At 40.4% G+C, this 23,818-nt stretch overlaps 1 protein-coding gene across 25 annotated transcripts in view; it reads left to right on the forward strand.

Moving 5' to 3' along the window:
* The window catches only part of BNC2 (basonuclin 2), a 455,833-nt gene that overhangs the window by 180,616 nt on the left and 251,399 nt on the right, over window positions 1-23,818 (forward strand). For 18 of the 25 annotated variants that reach the window (XM_003480511.4, XM_021063323.1, XM_021063364.1 and 15 more), the window contains one exon: window positions 8,380-8,463. The exons of the other annotated variants lie outside the window; for them this stretch is intronic. In XM_003480511.4, the coding sequence (XP_003480559.2) occupies window positions 8,380-8,463 (84 nt within the window). The remainder of the gene's footprint in view (window positions 1-8,379; window positions 8,464-23,818) is intronic. 25 annotated transcript variants of the gene reach the window in all.

Genomic DNA, 23,818 nt, shown 5'->3' on the forward strand with positions numbered 1-23,818 from the left:
TGATAATGTTCCTTGGCTGAGAGTACACCTTGAACCACTGACATAGACATAGATTGTTGGTTGGCTGTCTGTTTGCTGTTTTGTTTCAGGTTTTCTTTTTTCAAAAGGGTAGGGTTGCAGTTTCACTGTGGCACAAGAGGATCAGCAGTGTCTTGGGAGTGCTGCGATGCTCATTCAAACCCTGGCTGGGCACAGTGGCCTAAGGATCCAGCGTTGCTGCAGCTGTGACATAGGTTGCAATTGTGGCTTAGATCTGATCCCTGCCCGGGAATTCCATATGCCACAAGGCAGCACAAAGAAAAGGGGGGGGGGTTTTCTTTGGACTTTATTCACCTGAGTTCCCTGGAAATTCCTTATTTTTTTGTTTTTATTTTTTAATTGACGTATAGTTAATTTGCAGTGTTTCAGGTGAAGAGCAAAGTGATTAAGTTCTATACACACACTCTTTTTCATATTCTTTTGCATTACAGGTTATTACAAGGTACTGAATATAGTTCCTTGTGCAATACAGTAGGTCCTTGTTATTTTTTTTTTATATATAGTAGTGTATTTTATATATATAGTGTATTTTGGAAACTCTATTTTTGATTCCTAGATCAAGCTAGTAGCATGAAAGAGAACTCAGAAAATTGCCCTGTTTTCATCTTGAAGGCCTTGGATGGGGCAGGAGTGTCAGAGAGTGGAATGTGTCCCATCTCATGTCTTCTCCCAGTGAAGACTTCAGTGGTCAGTCTCCCAGAGCCTAGACAGAGCTACTCTTCCTCAACACAGCCTTCTAGGAAGCCTTCTACAAGTTGATGGAGCTGGCCCCTAATTGAGACTAATTGAATAAGTATAATTTTTAGTTCCCTAATTGTCTGTGTTATTCCTTTGACACTTAAGGTTTGCTTCTATCCCCCAAATTCCTTCCTTTACCATCTCAAATTTCTCAACCCTGATGGGAATGGGGTACAGAAGGGGGAAGGACCTTTACCTATACTGTGTACTTACAGCATGCTTAGGGGCTTTTTCTGTGTCATCTCCTGCACCCTTGCGAACCCTACCCAGTAAATATAATTACTTCTGTTATATGACTGTGAAAAACAAAGCTCTGGGAGTTCCCCTCGTTGCTCAGCGGAAGTATATCTGACTTGCATCCATGAGGACGCAGGTTCAATCCTTGGCCCTGCTCAGTGGGTTACGGATCTGGCATTGCCGTGAGCTGTGGTGTAGGTGACAGACGCAGCTCAGATCCTATGTTGCGCTGGTGGTGGCGTAAGCCAGCAGCTGTAGTTCCCATTCAGCTGCTAGCCTGGGAACCTCCATATGTCATGGATGTGGCCCTAAAAATGCAAAACAAAACAAAGGGGAAGGAAAAAAACAAAGCTCTGAATTGGTAACTAACTGACCCAGCTTCACAAGGTACTAAAGCCAGGATTAAAATCCAGCTTTAACTCTAAAGCCAGTACTCATTGCATATTTACCTGCCTTTAGGATAGTTGGAGTTGAGCCTTGAGGGCAGAAAGAAAGTTTACCTGGGCACATACTTACACATATATAAATTCAAAATTTCACTGGATGTCAGTCATCAGACTTGGCGATGTATATGCCCATGAGCAACAACCTGGGGTATTCAGTTTCTAGAATACCGAATGACAAGACCGATTGTAAACCAGTCGAAAATAATCTAGTTCTGTACTTTTCTCTCTTGAGTGTAAAGTCCACCCATGGCATAGGTGCAAATAAACTTCATCATCATTTTCTTTGGTGCAAAACCCCATGTAGTACAAGAAATGGAGAATGGGTTAAATCTGTCACATAGTAGCAGGCTTTTCTAGTAAAACACTAGCGTGGTAGTTCAGATAACTTTGTCTTAATTTCAGTTCCATTCAACTTGTCAAATGTGGAGGGGAGAATATAGTGATAAGCCTCAGTTTTCTTGTTTAGGAATAAAAAGAGCGCAGTGGAAATTTCCTTCCCAGCCCTTACTTGTCTCATGGAGGAATTAATAAATATTATGTGTGAAGCTCTTGGAGGCTCTGGAAGAAAGATTTTGTGTAATTTTAGCATTATTCATGGTCCATCAGGCTCCTCAGGGTGTCACCAGGGAAGAGAGATTTTTACCTTTTATCCAACATTTCATAGTTTAAGAACAAGGTATTTTTATTGTTGTTTGTGGCTGTGGAAATAGCCTGTAATTGTACCTGCAGCGGCTGCTCCTGTCAGAGAGCCCAGGGGCCTAGCTCACCCAAGAGGACCAGCTCCCGAGGCAGAAAGAGACTGAACCTCACTTAGGCAGCTTATGACACCGTGCCCTCCCCACCCCACTCCACCCCACCTTCATCCCCACCTCCTGCCTTCTTCTGTGTCTGTCAACCTGTTGAGTAGCCGAATTACATCCTTAACCCTTTCTTCTTCTCTCTTCTCTCACCCTGATCCTGTGATGCGTTGATCTGGGTTGACTCAGAGGGGACTGCCCTCTGTCCTACTCAGTTCTGTTGCATCTCTCCCATCCTTCTCACCTTCCTACTGTCTTGAAAAACAAAAACCAATACCATGGCGGTCCCACTATGGCCCAACGGGATTGGCATCATCTTGGCAGAGCAGGGATGCAGGTTCCATCCCCTGCCCGGCACAGTGGGTTAAGGATCTGGCATTGCCACAGCTGCAGCTTAGGTTGCAACAGTGGCTTGGATCTGATTCTTGGCCCAGGAACTCCATATTCCTCTGTGAGGCCAAAACCAAAAAACCCCCAAAACAACAACAGGACTTCCTGTGGTGGTGCAGCGGAAATGAATCCGAGTAGGAACCATGACCTGTTGAGTTCGATTCCTGGCATCACTCAGTAGGTTAAGGATCTGGCTTTGCCATGAGCTGTGGTGTATGTAGGTTGCAGTCTTGGCTCAGATCCGGCATTACAGTGGCTCTGGTGTAGGCCGGCAGCTGTAGCTCCGATTTGACCCTTAGCCTGGGAACCTCCAGGTGCCTCGGGTGCAGCCCTAAAAAGACAAAAAAAATTTAAAAAATAAAAATAAATAAATAAAACAACACCCTGGCTCCTCTAAGACCTCTATAAGAACGAGCATATTTCCGGTTATTCTATGTTTGCGGCTGATAAGTACTGTTTTGATGCATCAGCTCCCTACTGATCCCGAAGTGGTATTTTTATTGTTAGCTTTCGGTTCTCTCTATACATATCCCTCTGAGTCTTTGCCTTGGGTTCATGGTTAGGAAGGCTTAGGCCTGGACTGTTGTCTTCCATTTAAGTTGTACCCTGAAAAGTGAAGACAGAAATTACCTGCACCTCCAGCAACTTGGCGCATCTGCTTTTTCAGTGCTTTTCTACTCACTTACTTGCAACACTGCTCTTCCCTTACATCTCAACCTTTATGGTAATTAGTTCACTTCTTGATCTCCTCTTTCTCATAAGCGCCCCTGGCTGGCTTATTGTAAGATTCATTTCACTGGATGATCTTTCTGAAGTCTTTGTGTTATTTGAGTAATTTTTTCTCTTGCTTTTTTGGCATCGTCTGACCACTGAAATGAGGCTGAAGTTCTGTTACTGCTTTTCTTTGGCTTAGAATGTAGCAGAGCTTGTACCCAGTCATGTCCCTGAATCTGCTGATGGGCTCGTTTTGGGTTGTCTCTCACCTTCTCTCTGATTTTTTTTTTTTTTTTAAGACCAATCCTGTCTCTCACTTCTTTTTTAAAAAATTTGGTGGCCACACCCACAGCATATGGAAGTTCCTGAGCCAGGGAGGGGCACCAGCAGCAATACCGGGTCCTTTAACCCGCTGTGCCAGGCCTGGGATAGGACCCTCGTTTCTGCAGCAACCTGAGCCGCTGCAGTCTGATTCTTAACCCACTGTGCCATGGTGGGAACGCCTCTCTCTCTTCTTTTCAGCTTCTCCTTGAGTTCAGATCCTTTACCTCATTCCTTCACTGCTAGACTGAAGCCACCAAAACACATGCACTTCAGAACTGCTCTGGGCGTGTGGCCAGCTTCACCAAAGAGACTTGAGCCGGCATGGAAGTTAGTTTATTTAGGTTCTGACTTTTTATCGTGCCTATCAGGCAAATGCCTACCTGAGTGTTTGATGTTTCAAACTGAAATTAAAGTTCAAATGGGCCCTGGCTTTGCAAGAAGCATCACAGACTCTATAAGCCCTTTTCTAGGTAACACATCTCTCTTTTCTCAAGTTATCATTTCTGTGCCTCTTTCTTCCTTTGCCCCTCTACTTACACCCGCCTTCCACACCACTTCAGCCTCAGCTATTTTGAACCATAGCTCCCATTTACAATGTGGAGCTTTTTCCGTCTTCTTTTCAGAAGTCTGATCCCTCACAGTCTTGGTGACCTCAGTAAACAAAGAACGCGTGCGCATGCGCGCGCACGTGTGTGTGTGTGTGTGTGTGTGTGTGTGTGTGTGTGTGTGTGTAGGAAGCCTGCCACATTTCCTCCCTGCCCCACAGAAAATGTGTTTTCTGGAAGCCCTTTTGACACTGAAGTGAATGCCCACTGGCCCTCCCTTGTTGATTCTCCTGAGAGGAGAGAGAGACAGAGGCCTTTTATGCTTGTTGTCATATCTTTTTGTTTCTGCTGATTATACACAAAGTAAGTTGTAAATAGCTCTCCCCCACACCATGATTCCTTTGAGGTATGTACAGGAGCGTAGACATGCACTCAGCTCCAGGGTCCCTGGGGATTCCACAGGGTCCCTTTCAAGGCCTCTTACTTCCTGTTACAGCACCAGCCGAATGAAATTTAGATGAGTACTAGACAATTACCATCCCATAATGAAACCTGTGGCGTACTGTTCAGAAATATGAGCCCATCAGATGATTACTTTTCTTTTTAACTTCCATGTTTTTATTACTTCAAGAGCCAAATATACAAAGATGCAAAAAAAAAAAAAAAAACCAGAAAATATGAAGTCCCCTTAGTCCTACTTGTTTTCAGAGATAAAAATCACTGTGAACATTTTGTGAACATCATTGTGGAACTTTAAAAGCATGCCATTGAAATGGACAGTAAACACTAGCATGAATAAAAGAGGATAAAATTGGAGTTGCCTAGATCAGTTTGAATTTTCAGTTCCATTGAACTCAAAAGGTACACCTCATATTTTACTGTCTTAATTTAAAATAGTGGTAAGGAGTCAGACAATTTATGTCTGTTACTTCTGCAGGCATTTTTCTGATGGCTTACAGCTAGCTAGCTAACTACTCAGGCTTCTGAATCAAAAGGCCTAATTGTCTAGGTATGCCGAATTATAGCTAAATAGGTTATCAGCTTTTATATCCTCTGTATTTTACTTGGGATTTTTGATGAATTGGATGTAGCTTCTTTTTCCCTTAAAATTTTTCTCTGTCTGATGATTAATGGCATTAATTGTGGTGGTTGGGGCAGGGGGGTGTTGTGGGATGGTGGACCCCTCAGTGAAATTCTGTGGGTTTTGGTTTCAAATCTCAATTTTCCTGTCTTTAAAATAAGTCCCTTTTCATAGATCCTAAGGCTATTTTTTCTGCTTAGAAATTCTAGGATTCTAAGATTGAGAGTGCTGCTCACTTTCCTCCTAGTTCATTTTTGTGATTTGGACTTTTGAGACATTCCAGTAGCCTGGCACAGTTTCCTTCCAACTTTTTCACAGACCTTTTTGTTTTCTCTCAGAAACTGTGTATTTCTAAGTGTTTGAGGTTGTAATTGAGTGTAATTGTAGTTGTTTAACTTTCTCCGCTCCTCTTGAGAGTGTTTATAAAATGCCTTCTGTGAGGGTAAAAAGGAACTCGAAACTGAGTCTTTGTGACACAATCAGATGATATTAAGGTAAGTGGGAATTGTTTTGTGTACATGAAATAAAGTACTGAGTATACTTCATTTGCAATATACCCATTCTGGCTTATGGAATCTGCTGTAATCCGTTAAGTAGTCACTTTTATTAAGATTTTATAGGAAGCTTTGAGGGGTTCATTGTGATAGGGAATATTCTAAGAGTAATTTTTTCCAATTCTTCTCTCTCTCTTTTCGGCTGCCCTAAAGTGTATGGAGTTTCCATGCCAGGGATCAGATCCGAGCTGCAGTTGTGACCTAAGTTATACTGCAGCAACATTGGATCCTTAACCCACTCTCCCAGGCTGGGGATGGAACCTGCGTCCAAATGCTCCTAAGACACTGCTGATTCCATTGTGCCACATCGAGAACTCCTCCCATTCTTCTCTTGCACCCTCTGGGGAGTTACTGTTGTAGAGCTCATTAGTGCCCCTCTGTATGTCAGCCTTGGGGTGGGGTGAGCATTGTTCTGAGTGTGACACAACACAAATGCTGTGTCTCCACTCTTCTCTGTGCCCTATTTCTTCCTCACTCAAGTTAGAGGATAAATCCCCTTTAACCTTGCCTCCTTTGTCACCAACCAAAGAGCAGGTGGTAGGTCTTGATTTCTGGTGACACCTTCTCCATTTCCTTTAATGGTCTTCATTGTAATTTCTTTCCTGTGAGACATCAGCAAATGCCTCTCAAATGGATGCCACTAAATGGAACTCTTACATGTTTTTCATTAACTTCTTTGAAATATGTTCCTACCCTTTCTCAGTTTGGGCTTTGTAACTTTCCAGCCTGTGACTCTGAGCTAGTTACTTACTTCCTCTAAGCCCTCCTTTTTTTTGTGAAAGGGAGATGCTCATACCCCATAAGGTTGTTGAAAGGAACAAAAGGGTTAATCTCTGTGTATGGTCTCCACGTGGTGACTGGCACATTGCAGGTGCTCAGTAAACGTGACATCTTCCTCCTTCCCTTCTTGGGATCCAGCTGAGGAAATTCGTGGATAATGAGGGGTTTATTTCAAAGACAGCTAATATTCTCTCTCTCTCTCTCTTCTCTTTTTTTGTCTTTTTAGGGCCACACCTCTGGCAAATGGAGGTTCCCAGGCTAGGGGTTGAATCAGAGCTGTAGCCACCGGCCTACACCACAGCCACAGCAATGCCAGGTCTGAGCCATGTCTGCGACCTACACCACAGCTCATGGCAACGCTGGATCCTTAACCCCCTGAGTGAAGCCAGGGATTGAACCTGAGTCCTCATGTATGCCAGTCAGATTCGATAGCGCTGAACCACGATGGGAACTCCAGACAGCTAATAATTCTGTTCATGTTGCCTTATGGAAATAAGAAGAAAGAATAAGAGACTTGAAAAGAGTAGGAAAGTTGGAGCTAAAAATATTTGAATAGTTGACTGGTTTTATATATGTGTTTCTGATATTCACTGGTGAGCTTGCAAAGTGGAGTTTATTAAAAACTATTTGAAATGTGGAGACGTCAACAGATTTGTGGGTCAAAGAAAGGAGTAAATACTTTCTAAGGCAGCATGCTTGGCTGAAAACTGATCTCTGAACAAAGAAAATTGATTGGCACAGATGATACCAATTGGAGTTAAAAAAAAAATAAAGCAAAATACTGAAGGAAGGCTTTGAGGGGGAAGAAGACACAGGTAAGATGCAGCTATTGATGGGTTGAGATTCTGATACAGTAGATGTATGATTAATGAACATGGTATGTGTTTGGAAGTATTGAGTAGTGATTTATAGCAAAATTTTAAAAAGCAGAAAACAATTTGATGTAATGTAAATCCTTTTATCTTGATTTTAGAAATTTTAAAATGAAGAAAGCCAATGACTAATGTGTAGGCACTATTTCAAGATGAGGTTGACTAGTTATAATAGGTAACTTAGTTTTGATAGAGAATCTTAGTGGCTTTCATTATAGAATTGTAAGTACAAAAAAATTTCACTAAAATAGCTTTTCTGTTTTTATTGTTAGAATAGACATAAATCTCAAATGTACTTTAAATATAGTAAGTAAATAATAGATATTGATACTGTCCATGTTAGCCTGTGCTAGGAGTAGAAAAAATAGATTTGAACAGATATTTTAAGAGTACAAAGGAACTCCAGGCATTATAGAATGCAGTTTCCTTTATTCCCACTTAAGAAAATTAAAAGAGAAAAAAAAGAGCCACCCACTTCAGTGAGAAATTCCCTTTTTATCTTTTTCCTTGATTTCCTCCCTCCCTTTTGATCTTCCTTCTTCTCTTCCTCTTTCTGTCTATAGCCTGTATGTATTTATTTATTAAATGCCTGCTTTGTGCTACATGCTATGGATACAAGGGGGTGATAAAATTTATGTGGGTTATTTTCTGCTTGGAATTTACCTTCTGATAGTTAATAAACTTGAATGTATGATATTTACAACATCTTTGCCCTGCTAAATGTCAACAACCTGTGATGCCCCCATGGCCTCTTTCAGACCTGGCTTTGGGATGTCCCTGCTTCTTCCTGGGTCAAATGTATTTGTGTGTAGTTCTCAGACAGCCTCCACACCCAGCATCTAACTCGGCCGTATTCCCCCAGGTTCCAGTGGCATGTGCCGGCAGAGTGCTGGGTGCAGACTTCTGCCCAAACCTGGAGGAGCCAGACCAGAGGCTGGAAGTCCAGGTTGGAGTCTTACTGTTCTATCAGGTGGGGGTGGTGTGACAGAAACAGTGCTCTCAGAAGGCCATACAGGCACATCCAGTGCCATCAGGAGACAGACAGCTGCTGAGACAGGTATTAAAGAGTGGCCAGTATAGCTGATGTGCAGCACACAATGTCCTTTTCAGGATAAGTTGTCTGTAACTGGAGATTATCTGTTTACTCATTTGAGAAATGAAGACCTGCTATATCCTGCATGAGTAAGAACTTGGTTTCTGAAGGGCTGCCTAGGTTGACCCTTGCTGCGAGACCTTTGGCAAGTCGCTCAACCTAACAGGACTTTAGCCTTCTCATCTGTGAAACAGAGATTTCCCACACAAGGTGATAATGAGGATTAAATGTTCTAATGCATATCCACCACTTAGCACAGGGCCTGGCATGTAACAGGCACTCAGGAAATCTTAGCTCTTTGAGATCATCATATGCTAAGAATGGCGCTAGGTGCTGGGGACACACAGGGAGCACATCATGCTTCCCGAGTTATGGTTTCCCAGCCGAGGAGAATGAGCCATTCAGCTGGGCACAGCATCAGAAAAACAGGACTTAATGATAGGTTTCTTCCTTCTTCCTGGATTGGGAGATAGGTCCTTTGTTGTAATACTCAGTTTATTACCAAAGTACAATTTTCATGAAAGTGTTGAATTGGAATTCAATTCATTGTGTGGTTTTGAGAAATGAGAAGCATTGTGGTGTATTGCAGATTAAAAATATAAATGTGACATCTTGGCCAAAGGCCTCTCTTCCCTTCTAGGTGCCTTTTACTAGTTAAGGAGAGTGTGTGCCAGTGATGTAAAGATGCAGGCCCAAGTTTCAATGTGGAAGGAACCCCCAAGCATGAGTAAACTCATCCTTTCTTTAGGGCCTCTATTTGTAATCATTTTCTAAATTTTAAAACTTGTGGAATAGTGAGCACGGTGTTAATTTTTCTTTTTCTTCTTCTTCTTTTTTTTTTTTTTAACTGATTTGACCACCCCCCACGAGAAAAGAGAACAGTTTTAAAAATTGACTTCTCAGTGGCCGTGACAGTGGACGTAGTGGTCAGAGGAGGTTTCCATTTTTATGATACTCTGAAGGGGCTACCATCTCCTGCACACCTGCTCTTGGCCTTGGGAAGACCACCTGAGACCTGGTACTGTCTGGGTGGCGTATGGCAGTGATACAACAGAAAAGCAGGTGCGACATGTATGAGACATGCTCATGCATTCCCCAGTTTCTGAAAGCTCACAGCTTGTGTGTGACACATATATGCAGAGTGATTGAAGACTTTTCGTGACGAGTAGTCTGATCCTTGACCCCTTCGGGTAGGATGAGTCATGTTCTTCAAACATGTCATCTGGAACAGCCTGTCATGGGTGGCTGTTAAATAATCTGTTTTTGAAGGTTAAGTTATGGCACAAAGAGCAATGGGTTTTGCAGATGTGGGTGCATGAAATAAAACTGAAAGAGACCAATGGAGCACGTTATTTTGACATACCAACGGAGAAAATGTATATTTACAAGTTGAAGTGCAACTGTGGTTGTAGGTAGGTAAATAGATTGTGGAGTAGACAGTTCAGCAGGGGCCTGGGAAAGAAAAGAACGTGCTTATTTTATTGTGTTCCTCATCTTGCGACAGCATTTTGGTGGACTGAGTGGAAAAGTCGAATCCCTGAAAAGATAGTCAACTCCAGGGAAGTGGTGAATTGACTGGGACCCCCTTGAACCATTTGTCTTCTTTTCCTTTTCCGTTCTAAGTATGGCTTCCATATATTTAATAGTAGTTGGTACATACTCATATTATGTCACTCATAATAAACTTGACACTTAAGGTATCTTCACCAGCTAATAATTCCAGGAGTAGCTTTTAGCTTGGTGTCCATTCATTCTTGCCACAGCATGTGTATGTATTCTAGTCCTTTTTCTTTCCCCTGATGGAGCTAGCCATTTCTTATTTTTCAGTCCAACTCTGCACTCCAGGGAACTCACCATAGGACTTGCCAGAGTTGTTTACTTTTCCCGCTTGGATCTGAGACTTTTCCCCCAGGGCCAGGAATTATAACCACGAGAGGATTTGCTGTTTGGCCTCTTGATTCTGAGAATAACCTCTTGTATACTTTCATTTAGGAGCTATGGCTTGTTGATATCCTTTCCTGTAAAGGATTTTCATTTAGACACACCCCACCCATATCTGGTTTACTTTTTTATTTTAGCTAACATGAGTTCTCAGCCCCTTCCCATTCTTACCTACTTTCTTTTAACCCTTTCTTTTTATCCATAAAATTTCAGGTGACTTAACAACTCCGTTGTTTAATAATTCCAAGATCCCTGACATTCTTTCATGAATGTTTCTTTGGTTTTGAATGGCTGTCATCCTTGAAGTCTATGCCCGACTTGACTTTTGGCAAGCCCAGCTGCTGTCTTTTTTGTGTTCATGTGCGTGATTTAGAAAAGTAGGTGGAACTTTAGACTTTGATTCACTGTCTGACTATCTGGATTTTCTTCAATGACTTTTAAAGTATGTGTGAAACTGTGTACTTTCTTTAGCCCTGGAGGTTAACTAATGTAGAGTCACCAAAAAATTGTGTTCCTTTATAATTATTTTATGGGAAATGGTTAATTTAGTTTAGACCTTCCTTAATTGCTACTAAATATTTTATTTTTAATCATAGAAAAGTTACTATTGTAGTCTAACTGTACTCATCATGTGTTAAGTTGTTACAGTTAGCCTAACACAGTTCCTTTCCAGGTTGGGAATTCAAGATGTGGGGTTTGACTTGGTATTTTTCACCACTAAAGTGCTTAGAAAATTAGAGTAAATAATGAACCAATATTTCAGTACCAGATTAGACACAATTTACTGTGATGTTTCATAAACCACAGACTCCTTTCTTCTATGAATGTGTGGAGGATCACTTATTTTTTTCCAGACATACCGGGGTGCAAGTGTAAATTTCCATAAAATTTAAATGAGGTGCTTCCTGTAATTAATGAACAATTGTGGCTGCTCTCTAGTCTGCATTGTAATTAACCGTGATCAGGCTTGTTTAGTGATGACACTGTTCCTGTAATAATTTGACAAGCTACTGTGAATTTGCCAGGTTATTAAACAACGCAGCACTCACTTACAGAATCACAGGGACGCGGTCGGTGGCGGCGGCTGCTGGTTAAATGCAATGTAAATGTGAGGCAGAGCTGCCCACGAGTCTGTTGATCACCAGGAATAGGTTTAAATTCCTATGATTTTGGAGAAGTTAATTTGCGCAGGTTGTCTTGAAAACTTTTTATTACATGATAAACCTGCTGAGGCCAAGCCGGTCATTTTTATGAACTCCTAATGAAGCTAGCACATTTTCTATATTGTCATCAACCGTAGGGACCGCCCAGAAGCTGAGGTTTCCCCTTCCCACCGTATTAAATAGGTACAGTATTTAAACAGAAAACAACAACAGTGACAAGAAGAAGCTGTTCCTTCCCTAAATTCATTCCAAGCATCCCTCAAAAAAAAGTTCACTCCTTTTTTGAGAGCGTGTTAAGCACATCATATTGACCTTGTGCTAAACGCAGTCCTGTGACAGGTAGAGGGAGCCATCTGAGGGGACCTGTGTCCACGGTCGCTACTGCAGCCGCCTGCCCCAACCCCCTTCAGGTTAAGAACTGTTCAAAACGTTACTGTCTAGTTACTGTGGTGTCTTTCATTCAGATTCTGTTTATTGACTAAACCACAAGGATTCCTGCCCAAAGTACCAGGCGGTCTATGCTTGACTGATTTTGATTTTCTAACATCAGCCCTGGGGTTTATTTGAAAAATGTACATACACTGCAGCTTTAACAAGTCAAGTGACTGCATGTTTTTGACCATGGAGTGGAGTATATCTGAAGATCATTAAACTGGGGGGGGGGGAAGTGGGGTGGAGAATAAGTGTAGTAGTCATTGTACCATTGCAGAGAGAGTGTATGTGTGTATGAGTGTGTGTGTGTGTGACACATGGTTTTTGTCTTTTCATCTTCTCCAAGAGCCAGAAAGTTTCCTGCCGTTCTCTTTCCAGCTATTGACAAATGATTGCCAGATGTGAGATCTTTGCAGTGCTCTTTCCCTCAGCAAACCTGCAGCGATGGGATATTTGATTCTCCCTTGCCCATTTCATCTCCTTTCCACATCTGCCAGGGACACACAAGCAATACATCCCTACATGAGAGTTTAAAGTTTATTCAGCTCCTTTTTCCCCTCCGATAAAATGTGTTTGGAGACAACAGAATGAGGTCCATATGACTTTCTCCCAACTTCACTGTATGGAATTGGTTGTTTATTTTACTTATCTACCTCTCAGTAATTGAACAATTTCATTTTAGTTTCGGTCCATGGAAAATGTGATGCAACTCTGGGAGTGCTAAGAGTTTCCTATTGTTGTCTGCTTTGCTGCAAGTATGCCATCATTACAATTTTTCTCTGATGGTCTCAATTCTGATAAAAACTAGACTGGCGGTTTCCATGAACTTCCATGGAAAGTAATTTTAATAAACAACTGTCAAAATTCTAAGTATAGCATGTCTGGTAAAATTCAGTAGTCATTTAAGATCTAAAAAGCCATCCATGAGGGAGAAAATTCAACTTGTTTGGCTTGATTAGCTTACCTTACCTTTGTGTCCATTGTCAAAGTTGATATGGATAAGGTCCTAATTTTAATCCCAAATAGCTTATAAAAGAGAAAGTCCAGTGAGTTTTGGAGGCATCTGAAATTAGCTTGTGTAGGCCACACACATAATCACTAACATGCACAGAAGCCTTTTGCATCTGCTTGGAATCTGTAGCGATACTGATTTTTTTTTTTCTCATCTCAGTTTAAAAATATTTTCCAAAATGCTCTTATAGCTTATGTTCATAATATAGGGTGGGCTGACACAGGTGGCCTTTCAGTTTTTCTGTTACACTTTTTGGCAAACGAAAAGGCCCCTTATTCCCTGAATAAGATCAGCGTTTTAATTTTTTTTTTTTAACATTTAAAAAATAATCCACAAAATGTCTGCCACATGTTCCCTAGTTGATGGAAATGTTTTCCAAATGAGAGCTGTAGTATTGAATTCTTACTGTAAAAGTGCTAGTGTGTTTACTATTTCTGCTACCCTCTTAGCTACCTGTCATTGTGCGAATTTGTATTTTTTGTGAAGCTCAAATGATGAATATAAGGTAATGTCTGTTAATGAATTTCTTAGGGAAAGTATGTTTTTCACTGTTAAGGAAATAAAGGGCATTTCCCTTGTAAGACTCAAAATAGGAAAAGTGTGAAGTCTGTTTTTCAGTCTCTTCTTTCAAAAAAAATCACAAAGCAACAACAAAATCTAACAAAAACAAAACTAGAAAGCCAGCAGCCCCCGAAAAGAAGAAATCCTACTCAAGCCTAAGAAAAAGAGGTAGATCAGACTCATCAAAATGTATACATGGACTGTTGGTAAATTTTAATCTATCGATGATACCCCAGTAACACATAAAAAAGAAAAAGGGGCACCATTCTTTCCTGCAAGTTGCCAAACTGTTGCACGTTTCCATCAGAAGTGCCTGTTGAACAGGATAGAAGATAACCATAATTGAAGATGTAGACAGTGATAAACTGTTGACACTTAAAAATGAGGCTGTGGTCATGATGGGGGTAGTATGTATAAACAGCACCTCTCAAAGCAAAATGACCACCCTCAGAAAGGATTCCGGTGGAAAAGCTTCTATTTTTATTATCCTCCACTGTTCCCCAAGGACTGATGCCCCACCAGGCGCTCAGTGGGTGCGGTGACTCGGACAGGGAGTTAAGGGTGCTTTCCTGAAACAACAAGGTTAGCACTCCTGCGGCAGGAGCCAAGTTCCTCTGAGTTTAGATCACTTCACCTAATTTGCTCTCACTAATGCATTTTCTGGTTTCTCCTGCCTTCCTGCTTTTTCCTCTACATGGTTACTCTGAGAGGCAGAGAGGTGCTAAGCAGTGGAGGTGTCATCCGGCCTGCGTACCTAGGGAACGTCCTTCAGAGGACGACTTGTCACCAGCCGTCAAAGAAGAGAGTGGCTTTGTGGTCTCTGAACATCTGGCAGTGCTGCACAGGAAGCTGAGGGGGTGTCATTAATTGTGATGAAATAATTTAAACCATCAGGAATAAATGAGGCTGTTAAGCTAAGTTCAGATTCCATTTGCCATGCACATGTATCTAGCAGCCTGTGTGCAGTTAAAAAAAAAATTGAATTATATTAGCTCGTGAGTAGAAGTGAAACAGATACTGTAAATGAAACAAGTTGCTGTGTGGTGATGACATCGAGTTGAACCACTTCACAGAGTTACAATTTGTAGGATCAATGTATTGAAAATGGTTACGGTATCTAGTGACTTTTTATATAAAAGGATTCTTCAGATTTTGAGGAATATAGTCAGGACCAGTGGTTTATTAGGGTAAGAGAGGATGGGTAGATGGCTGGGTGGGAAGAAACTAACTATCAGGTCAGGTCAGTGTGGGTGAGTGGTTGGAGTTCTTAGCCTGCTAAGCTAGGTTGAATTGATGCACCACTGACCTTTCCATAGATACTGGCTTTGAGTACAGAATCCTATACCATAGCTCTGCCTGCATACTCCAGGCTGGAGGACAACTTCTTTGTGAGGACCAATTCTGGATGTCCCTTTGAGAAATTCTGACACTTTGGGCATGTCTCAATGTTATCTTGAGAATGAAAACAACTCTCTTTGGTGATAGGTTATGCCTCAGGCGTATGAATATATTTTGAAAGCCTTGCACAATCAGCAAAGACTGATTTCAGATGTAATTTTCAGGCACAGTGGAAAGAGGCAGCCCTCATTTCTTTAGAAAGGCAAGACAGTCAGGTTGGAATGTCCTGACTTCTCTGAGGTTTTGAGCACTAAACAGAGCAGAGGTGTGTGGGTTCCCAGAATAAATGTCATTCTTTTTACACATGAGCAAATTCTTCAAATTTGAACTTTTATTTAAAAAGAAACGCAGGAATCTGAAAAATAAAATGAGACTGTTTAGAAACAGGAAGCATTTTTAAGAGGCCTCAGAGTAAGTAATTCCTCTTGCAGGTGGAGGTGGTGGTCCAGAGCCCTGGCAAGCCTGGGATAGGAGCCATTTCGCTGCAAATGTCTTAACCTCACTTTGCCCTGTCTGTCCTTGCCCCACCTCATTGCCTTTCTCTGTCCCCTCTGTGTATTTCATTTCCTCTTTTCCTGTATTCTCATTCTTAAATTTTTATCCTTTTATATGCTCCAACTGCACATAACACAACCTGTTCTCATTTTCCGTCCTCCATAGAAATGCACCGCAATTCTGTTTTCATTTATTATTAGTTTTCCTGCTACTAGTTAAGAGATCAATACCCATAGTTACTTCTTAGGAAATTTAGGTGGCAGTTTAACATCAACTTGTATGACTCTTGGTGTTTTTTTTTTTTTTTTTTTAGGACTATGAATGATCCTTGATTAGTTTTTTTGTTTTTGTTTTGTTTTTGTTTTTTTGGAATGCAGCCACCTCACTAAATGATCCCTTTACCTGGACACTTGAATGGAATTGTTGTCCATGAAAGCCAGAAATATGTGGCTACAAGGTACCATCTTCCTTCTTAATCCAACTTAGAAGAAGACCTTCAAATGAGAATACTTGAGTTTCCTGGTGTCTCATAGAGTCACCAGTGGTTAAGATAATACTTCTTGTGTGCTTTGATCTTTGGATTTTGTTTTTCTTGATGAAATGGAGTAGGAAGACTTGAGTTGTTGAGCTCTGTCTCTTTGGCCTCATTGGACGTGTCGAAGGACATAGCGCATGTACATGGGGCATTGTGCCTGACACATTGCAGGTAGTGAAGGTGTTAATATTTTTATACAGGTAATATTTTACCTGCCTCTGAGAAGAAATTGTTGTACTGAAAAGTTAAACATATCTTGACTATTTAAATATTATTTAGTTTTAACTAGTTTTATGATTCTTCCCCAAGAATAGGGAATCCAAGGGGAACATGGGAAGTTTTGAACAAGACACCCATGTTTTTCTTGCTTTACCCAGAAGAAATCACTGCATTCTCTAAGGCATTTATTTCTTTCTCAAAACAAATAAGAAAATGTTAGTATACTCAGTAGTTGCATGAGATTTTCTCTTGCAAGTGTTTAAATACAGATAAAAAGCAGTTTCATGAAGCTAGGACCTCTCCCCCCACCCCCCGTTTTTGTTTTAATGGGATGTGAACTGGATGCTGCTACAGTTTTTAGGATCTTTATTCTTCTACTGTTCTTGTTACTATAACTGTCTGCTTAAGTAGCATTAAATTTGTAAATCCTGTGCCTTGGATTCTATATCTCAGTTACCTCATAGGTTCCATAAATGTTGGTTGAATGGCCTGAGAACTGTGTTCAGCATCCTTTCTGCATCCCGCTATTTCTAGGCGAGGATGTTACCTAGATCTCAGATGACCAGCCGAGCTGTGCATGTTGAGAACTGTCAGTCTTAGTATAAGAAGTGTTGAATAAGATACTTATTTTTCCTTTATGTAACTTCCCAAGTCATAGCAGCTTCATAGATGGTTCATAGAAAGAGAAAGAAGATGAGAAACGGGGAAGTATTTGAATTCTTGGCTTTACTATAGAGAATTCTGTGTTTGGGAGTATGTGCATATATATGGATTTTGTATAAACATACAATGTATATCTCATTACATATATATCGGTATAGTTTGTTTATAAGAATAGTTAGTGATGTTTGGAGTTCCCGTCATGGCGCAGTGGTTAACGAATCCAACTAGGAACCATGAGGTTGCGGGTTCGATCCCCTGAATTTGTAGGTGAGATTCTTTAGGACTCCTTTTTTTTTTTTTTTTTACATGGTTTCATAATTTAAACCTGGAAATAATCAGAAATTATATGATGTTGTGTTGTCTCACGTTTACAAATTCAGAAACTGAGGCCCAGAAATTTTAAAAGGCTTACTTCAAATTACATAGTAAAAATTCTCCATTTCTGATATGTCAGCACTTTTAAAATATTGTCCAGCGTTTTGTTTTGTTTTAATTCCTTTCAAGTTTCTAAGCATTATATGGCTGTGCTATAAACTTCTTCTTTTGCAGAAGAATTTTTAACTCAGTGTGTCTCTTGTTCTGAATGGTTTGAGTGAACAGAAAGAATGTGAGAATGCCACATTTTTAGGTACCACGGTAGTGGTCTGAGCATGTTACCCCACAAAAACAGCAGATCCTTCTGCTTGATGCAGGAAATGTGCCAACTTGATGCTAAGAGGTGGAATGTTTGGGTCTGGCTTTTTTTTTTTTTTTTTTTCTTTTATCTTCCACTGTCAGTTGGGATAGAATTTTAGGTGTTGGCCAAAAGCTAACTCTTGAACACTAATCAGTGAAAGTAGTCCCATCTAAGTAATCCCTGTTTCAAAAAGAGAAGTGTCATTTCAGATATCTGAAAAATGGAATTACCTAAGAATATAAAATTGTTAACTTTTAATGTTCAATACATGCCAGTGTAATTTCATGGAGTGTAAAAGCAGACCAAGTCCCCTTGAAATCACTGTTATTATAAAAACCATCTTTAAGTGCCTTTTTGGGTATGGTACTGTGTTTGCATTCTATAAAAAGTGAGCTGAATAGACAGGGTCTCTGCCCTTTAGGAGTTCATAATCCAAAACAGATAATGTAGCTGACATCTGTTATTGTATTAAGGTCCTACAAATAAACACTGATCAAATACATAAATAAAAGTTTTATATTAGGGACAAGTAAAAACCTTTTTGCTTGCCTGATTTGATCTCTACACAGAAACTATCCATGGAAGTTGTAAAATGACTAAATTGGACTAATCCTGACACCAGGTTATTCCTTTAGGTGGTGGTTGTTGTTGTTGTTGTTTTTTAAATGGTTTTCCTAGAGTGCTGGCATTACCCTCACACCACTGATAGCTTATTGTAAGTGGGTGTAGATTCAGAGATGACGTTCTTTTTGGCTAAAGAATTGGGATGAGTTGAATTTTCCTCCCTCTATGGAATCTTCCCATTTCTAACTGTGATACTTGCTGTTATAAATCAGCATCCTGGAGTGTACTTGAAAAAAATTTATCTAAGCCTTCAATGTTAGTAGAAATGATAACGGTTTTTATAAACTCCCCTCCCCCCACCTTAAGTCACTAGAAACTGCATTAAGGCCAATATAGGAGTTATTTGTAACGTGATGAACTTAGATATCCAAAAGGCTTTGAAGGGGAATATTGTAAGAAGAGATAAGTTCACAGCTTTGAAATGAGCAGATCTGGTTGTTAGTTTGAGCAAAGCTATACTAACTAAAGTTAAGCATGTAAAAGTCGGCAGGGGAGATAGGTATTGAGTTTGGTAAAATATTTTCTTTCTGCATGCTTCTGCTTTAATGCAAGGTATTTGAACTGTCACATCATTTTTGAAGTGTGGGGGAACTAAAACAGCAACATTGGGAAGTCTAAACATGAACCGATATCAAAGTTCAAGATGTTAAAAAAAGAGCAATCCCTACCCCAGTGTAAGTGTCTGTCTGGGTAAATTAAAGCATGTGGACGCATAAATTAATTAGAAGAACAGTCACTGATATAAATCAAACTTATTTGGTACACTGATGAAATAAGCATTGTTTATGAGATTATCTTGTTATTTAATCTCTTCTATATAAACCTGGCTGGTTAGCATTATGAAGTAATAATACAATTAATGTAATGATGGTAGACTTTTTCTTAGTACAGGCCTGATCCTGCAGGCCTTTCTTGACTGGGATTTGTGTAGAGAGAGGACCATAAGAACTGGAAATTTTAATTAGCAAGAATGTTCCTCCTTTCCTCCTCCAGTCGTGGGGTTTTGCGCGCGCGCGCGCGCGCGCGCGTGTGTGTGTGTGTGTGTGTGTGTGTGTGTGTTTAAATCTCAGGATGTTTCCTGGATAGTTTATTCTTTTTGAACCGCTAATCTACTGACCCCAGAAGAAGGAACCGCCTTCAGATATTATTTTTTGAAAATTGTGCAAAGTTCATTATGAGAGCTACCTGCTGTCTCCCAGCTATACTCTGCTGTGCCTCTGGGTCTCAAATAAAGAGAAAGTTTTCTTTATAAATGAAGCCATTAGGAATTTTTTGAATAAACAAAGTTTTGTTTTTCTTTGATGTGCAGAGGAGTTTGTTTAGATCAGTTAGTCACACAAGTCCAGGTCTAACACATACAAGAAACATTCGTTATCTTTTGCATGAAATGGAAAGTACTCTTGTCAGCTAAAACAGAAACAATTAAAAAATCTGAACAGAATCCTAATGTAAAGGAAAATTGTTAGTGTCATTATTTAGTACTTGATTTAGAACTTTGCTTGGTGTGTTTTGCCTTGTTTGCCCTTCCTGCTTTCCTAGTCTTCCTCCTACACCTAGCCACTACCCCCCCTCCCTGCCATGAGACCCCAAGATTTTTTTTTTTTTTTAAGGTCCTCAAGTGAAAACTTAGCTTTTGGGAAATTAAATCAAGGCCGTGCATTTTATTGATCTTGCTCTCAAGTTACTTACCTATTCCATGGTGTTCTTTTACTCTAGTGGAATTTGACAGTAGTGTCCAATAATTTAAGGAATTGCAGGGGAAAAAATGTCATAGGTAATTCCCTCTTGATGTACTTTTAGGAATGGATCCTGATGACTGGTTGATCCTTCTTAATCTCATTTAGAGCATGGATTTAGAACACCTGTGTCCTTTTTAAGATTATGCACAGGGCAATTAGAAATGTGTATAATAAAATCTTAATTTCATGTTGCCCTGAATGTTTAGGATCTTTTCCTTCTCTACTGAGGTGTGTTGATGTTGAGTATTTCCAAATTGACAAATCAGATATTTAGACATACCATTTAAAACATTTTTGTCTCATCTTCATAGGATTGCCCTGCATCTCCCTGTTTTACCAGCGATAATCTATGATGTGTCCCTGTATCCCTGGCTGTTAGCAGAACATGTATTATTTCTGTGGTTTTGTGAATTGGTAACCACTAAAAGATTTAGTAACCAGTCACCTAGGCATGATTTTTTCAGAGTTTGCTTAATGAGAGAAACTGTGGCGTAAGACAACTTCACAATATGTGTAAGGATACATTTTCATTGTTACACTTGGCTCTGTTCTGGATTATGCAACTTGGATTTTCAGTCACTGTTGAACTATGCAGATATATTTGATGGCGTTTTGGGTCTGTTTCCTGGAAGCCTTTCAGGACAATACTTGTGAAACCAGTGTTAAAATCAGGGGATCCACTGATTAAAGTCAGGCATGTGGTGGGACGTGATGCCTTCTGGGTGGAAGAGGGGAGTAACGGGGCTGACTGTTCTCTGCTTGCTTACTCAAGCTTGCTTCTTAGAACTGATAGGAGGCAGGTTTCAAAGCGTTGAGAAGGCAGTGTGAGGCTCCGTGTCCTTTTTCCTAGCTGAGAATGATGCATATAACCAGAGTGTATGAGAAGCTCTGCAGTATAGTCTCGCGCCCTGTTGAATTGTAGGCTAATGATAAATGTAAAGGGCTGCAAGTTAAACCCTTTAGAATGTTTCTGATGAATATAGTTTCTCCATGGATCATCTGTTCTATTGGGTGGAAAGATCTAGCCTTCCTGTGCTTTCCCAGTTTCCTTATGTTTATCATTTATCTTTTAGTGTGAATTATGTCACTCTTTCATCTCTTCACTTTGGTATGGTCAGATACTATGTGATTTTAGGATCTTTCAGGAGCTGATTTAACGTAGGTCCTCTTGTACACTGTTCCTGAGACAATGACTTTCATTAAGGGATTTAGTTTGGGTAGACCCTAGAGTAGGAATGAAGGATAGGGGAAGCCAGTACAAAGATGAATTACTCAAGTGATGGGTCCTACTGCCGGTGAGTGCTCATTCTCACTGGGGCCTTCAGAGGTACCTCATGAGTATGTCTCCCCTGAAAATAAAAGGGGGAGTGTTTGCCAGTTGGATCTCTTTGTCTGTTGATCACTGTGACCCTGGGATCATTACCCCCACAACCCTGCCTCCCATGCATACATGCTCCTGACTCATACCTGTGTATCCTCTTCCCAGTTGTCAGGAAGTGCGAGGCACGTGGGGCAAAACTCAGAGCAAGATGCTGATTAGCTCTAAATGGAGGAAGTTGGTAGATGTGGCTGGAAGAGGAGGTAAGACAGGAAGGATTTTTGGTAACACAGAAGAGGAGCCTGCTGTAGGGACTGATGGATTATTTTCAGGCTTCTTCTACAAACCTTGAGCAATCTGAAGTAGTGGCTATGCTGAATCCCTCATCTGTTGTAGTGTGCATCTCAGGTGAGTTCTGTTGCCTTGACTCCCACTATTATTTGAAAGGACCATTGAAATTTTCCTCAATAATTTAAGCGTAATGTCTGAGAAATTCACCATTAGGACTAGAGTGATCTGGAATAGCTAATGCATTTCCCTTTCATGGACACAGTTCCTTTTCTTTCTTTGCTTTCTTTTCCTTCCTTCCTTTTTCCTTCCATCTTTCCTTCTTTCCTTCCTTCCTCCTTTTCTTTTCCTTCCTTCCTTCCTTTGCCGCACCTGAGGCATATGGAAGTTCCCAGTCTAGGGGATTGAATCAAAGCTGCAGCTGCTGGCCTACACCACAGCCACAGGAACGCCAGAACCGAGCTACATTTGTGACCTACACCACAGCTCACGGCAATGCCAGATTCTTGACCAGCTGAGCTAGGCCAGGGATTGAACCCCCATCCTCATGGATACTGGTCAGATTCATTTCCATTGAAGCACAGCAGGAACTCCCACAGTTCCTTTTTTTTATCTCATGGAAGGACAAAAATTTATAGGCATTATCTCACTTATATCCCATAATATCCTTGGTTTTAAAATGGGAAAAGTTTGTTAAGTGTTCAACTATACTTAATATTCTTCTGAAAAATAATTATTTAGCAGAATCCTGCCTCACGGTGATTTGATTCTTTCAGATCTTCAAAATGAGACTCAATTTCTTACCATATTTTTCTAGGTGGACCAAGGAACCCTGTAGGTGTAATTTATGCTCCTGTTAAGCCATCACACCTGATAGTAAAGATTTAGAGAAAAATATAAGGAAAAACTAAAAGGTAGTTCCAGTGAAATGGATATCTTATGCATGTCTTCATTATTTAGATGGCAGAAGAATCTGTTTCCAAAACCAACTTCTAACAAGAGCAATTGACTTACACAATTATTAGATGTGTTCTTTTTATTTGCAGTTTTATGTGTTTTTAGTGGAGTCATGATCCAAAAACCATAAGGCTGTCTACTCTCGGGGTCATGCCTAGGGGATGAAACATTAAAGTTTCCTACCATCCACCCTAAGTTGTAGTGCAAAGCTCTAACACCTTTCTCTTCTCGTAAGTAGATGGGCTGATTTTAATTCTTTCTCTGTGGTGTCCTATTTCTTTCTTTTCTGGATATTCCTGTTTTTAAAGAAATACCTATTGCCTCTAAGAATGATCCTTTAAGGAGAGCAGAGAAGAACAAGTTCTCCATGTTGACAAGGAAATGGAAGTGGCACTTGCAAATGACCCATAATAATTCCCTGAATACGTTTTTATATTTCTTAAGAGTAAAGGACAGGGCAGGAAAACCACAGAGAGGCAGATTCTAATGTGAATATAATATTAAAACACCCTCAATCAACTGGGAGTTTTGTTATCCAGTGAGATGTTCTTCTGATTTGCTCTTTTGTTCTGACTCAGGAGAGACAGTACTCTTTTAATCAAAAAAGAATGTAGTGATTCTTTGGTGGTGCAGCGGGTTAAGGAAGGATCTAGCATTGTCACTGTGGTGCTTGGGTCGGGTTGCTGCTGTGGGGTGGGTTCACTCCCTAGCCTGGGGAATTTCTACGTGCCATGGATACGAACAAAAAAGGAACAGAAAAACTCTCTGTACCCTACTGGGACTTTGTCTTGGTCTGAGGGAGTTGAACAGTTGGGTGATTTGAGGTTAGGATACCTTAGCACTCTGAGGGCCCAGGATAGCCTGAAGGGTGTGATAGAATATACCATCTAGAGGATAATGAGATTTAGATGATAAGGAAAATGATTTCCCTTTGTGGGCTCCTCAGGAACAATTTTCTATCTTGTGGTTGGTCGCTTTCAATGTATGGCAATTGCTTTCCATTATAATCCCAAGCTCCAATCAATAGGTACAATATTATGTAACTTATAGTTACATTATAACCAAAATATGTCAAATGTGGTTTCTGAGTGGCTGATTTACAGTAAGTCTTCCTCAGTCCCTAGAGTGGATATTATGACTAATTTGAACTCCTATGGACAGAGTATTTTTCTTCATATGAAGAGTGT

The sequence above is a fragment of the Sus scrofa genome, chromosome 1, assembly GCF_000003025.6.
Source record: "Sus scrofa isolate TJ Tabasco breed Duroc chromosome 1, Sscrofa11.1, whole genome shotgun sequence".
Classification (NCBI taxonomy): domain Eukaryota; kingdom Metazoa; phylum Chordata; class Mammalia; order Artiodactyla; family Suidae; genus Sus; species Sus scrofa.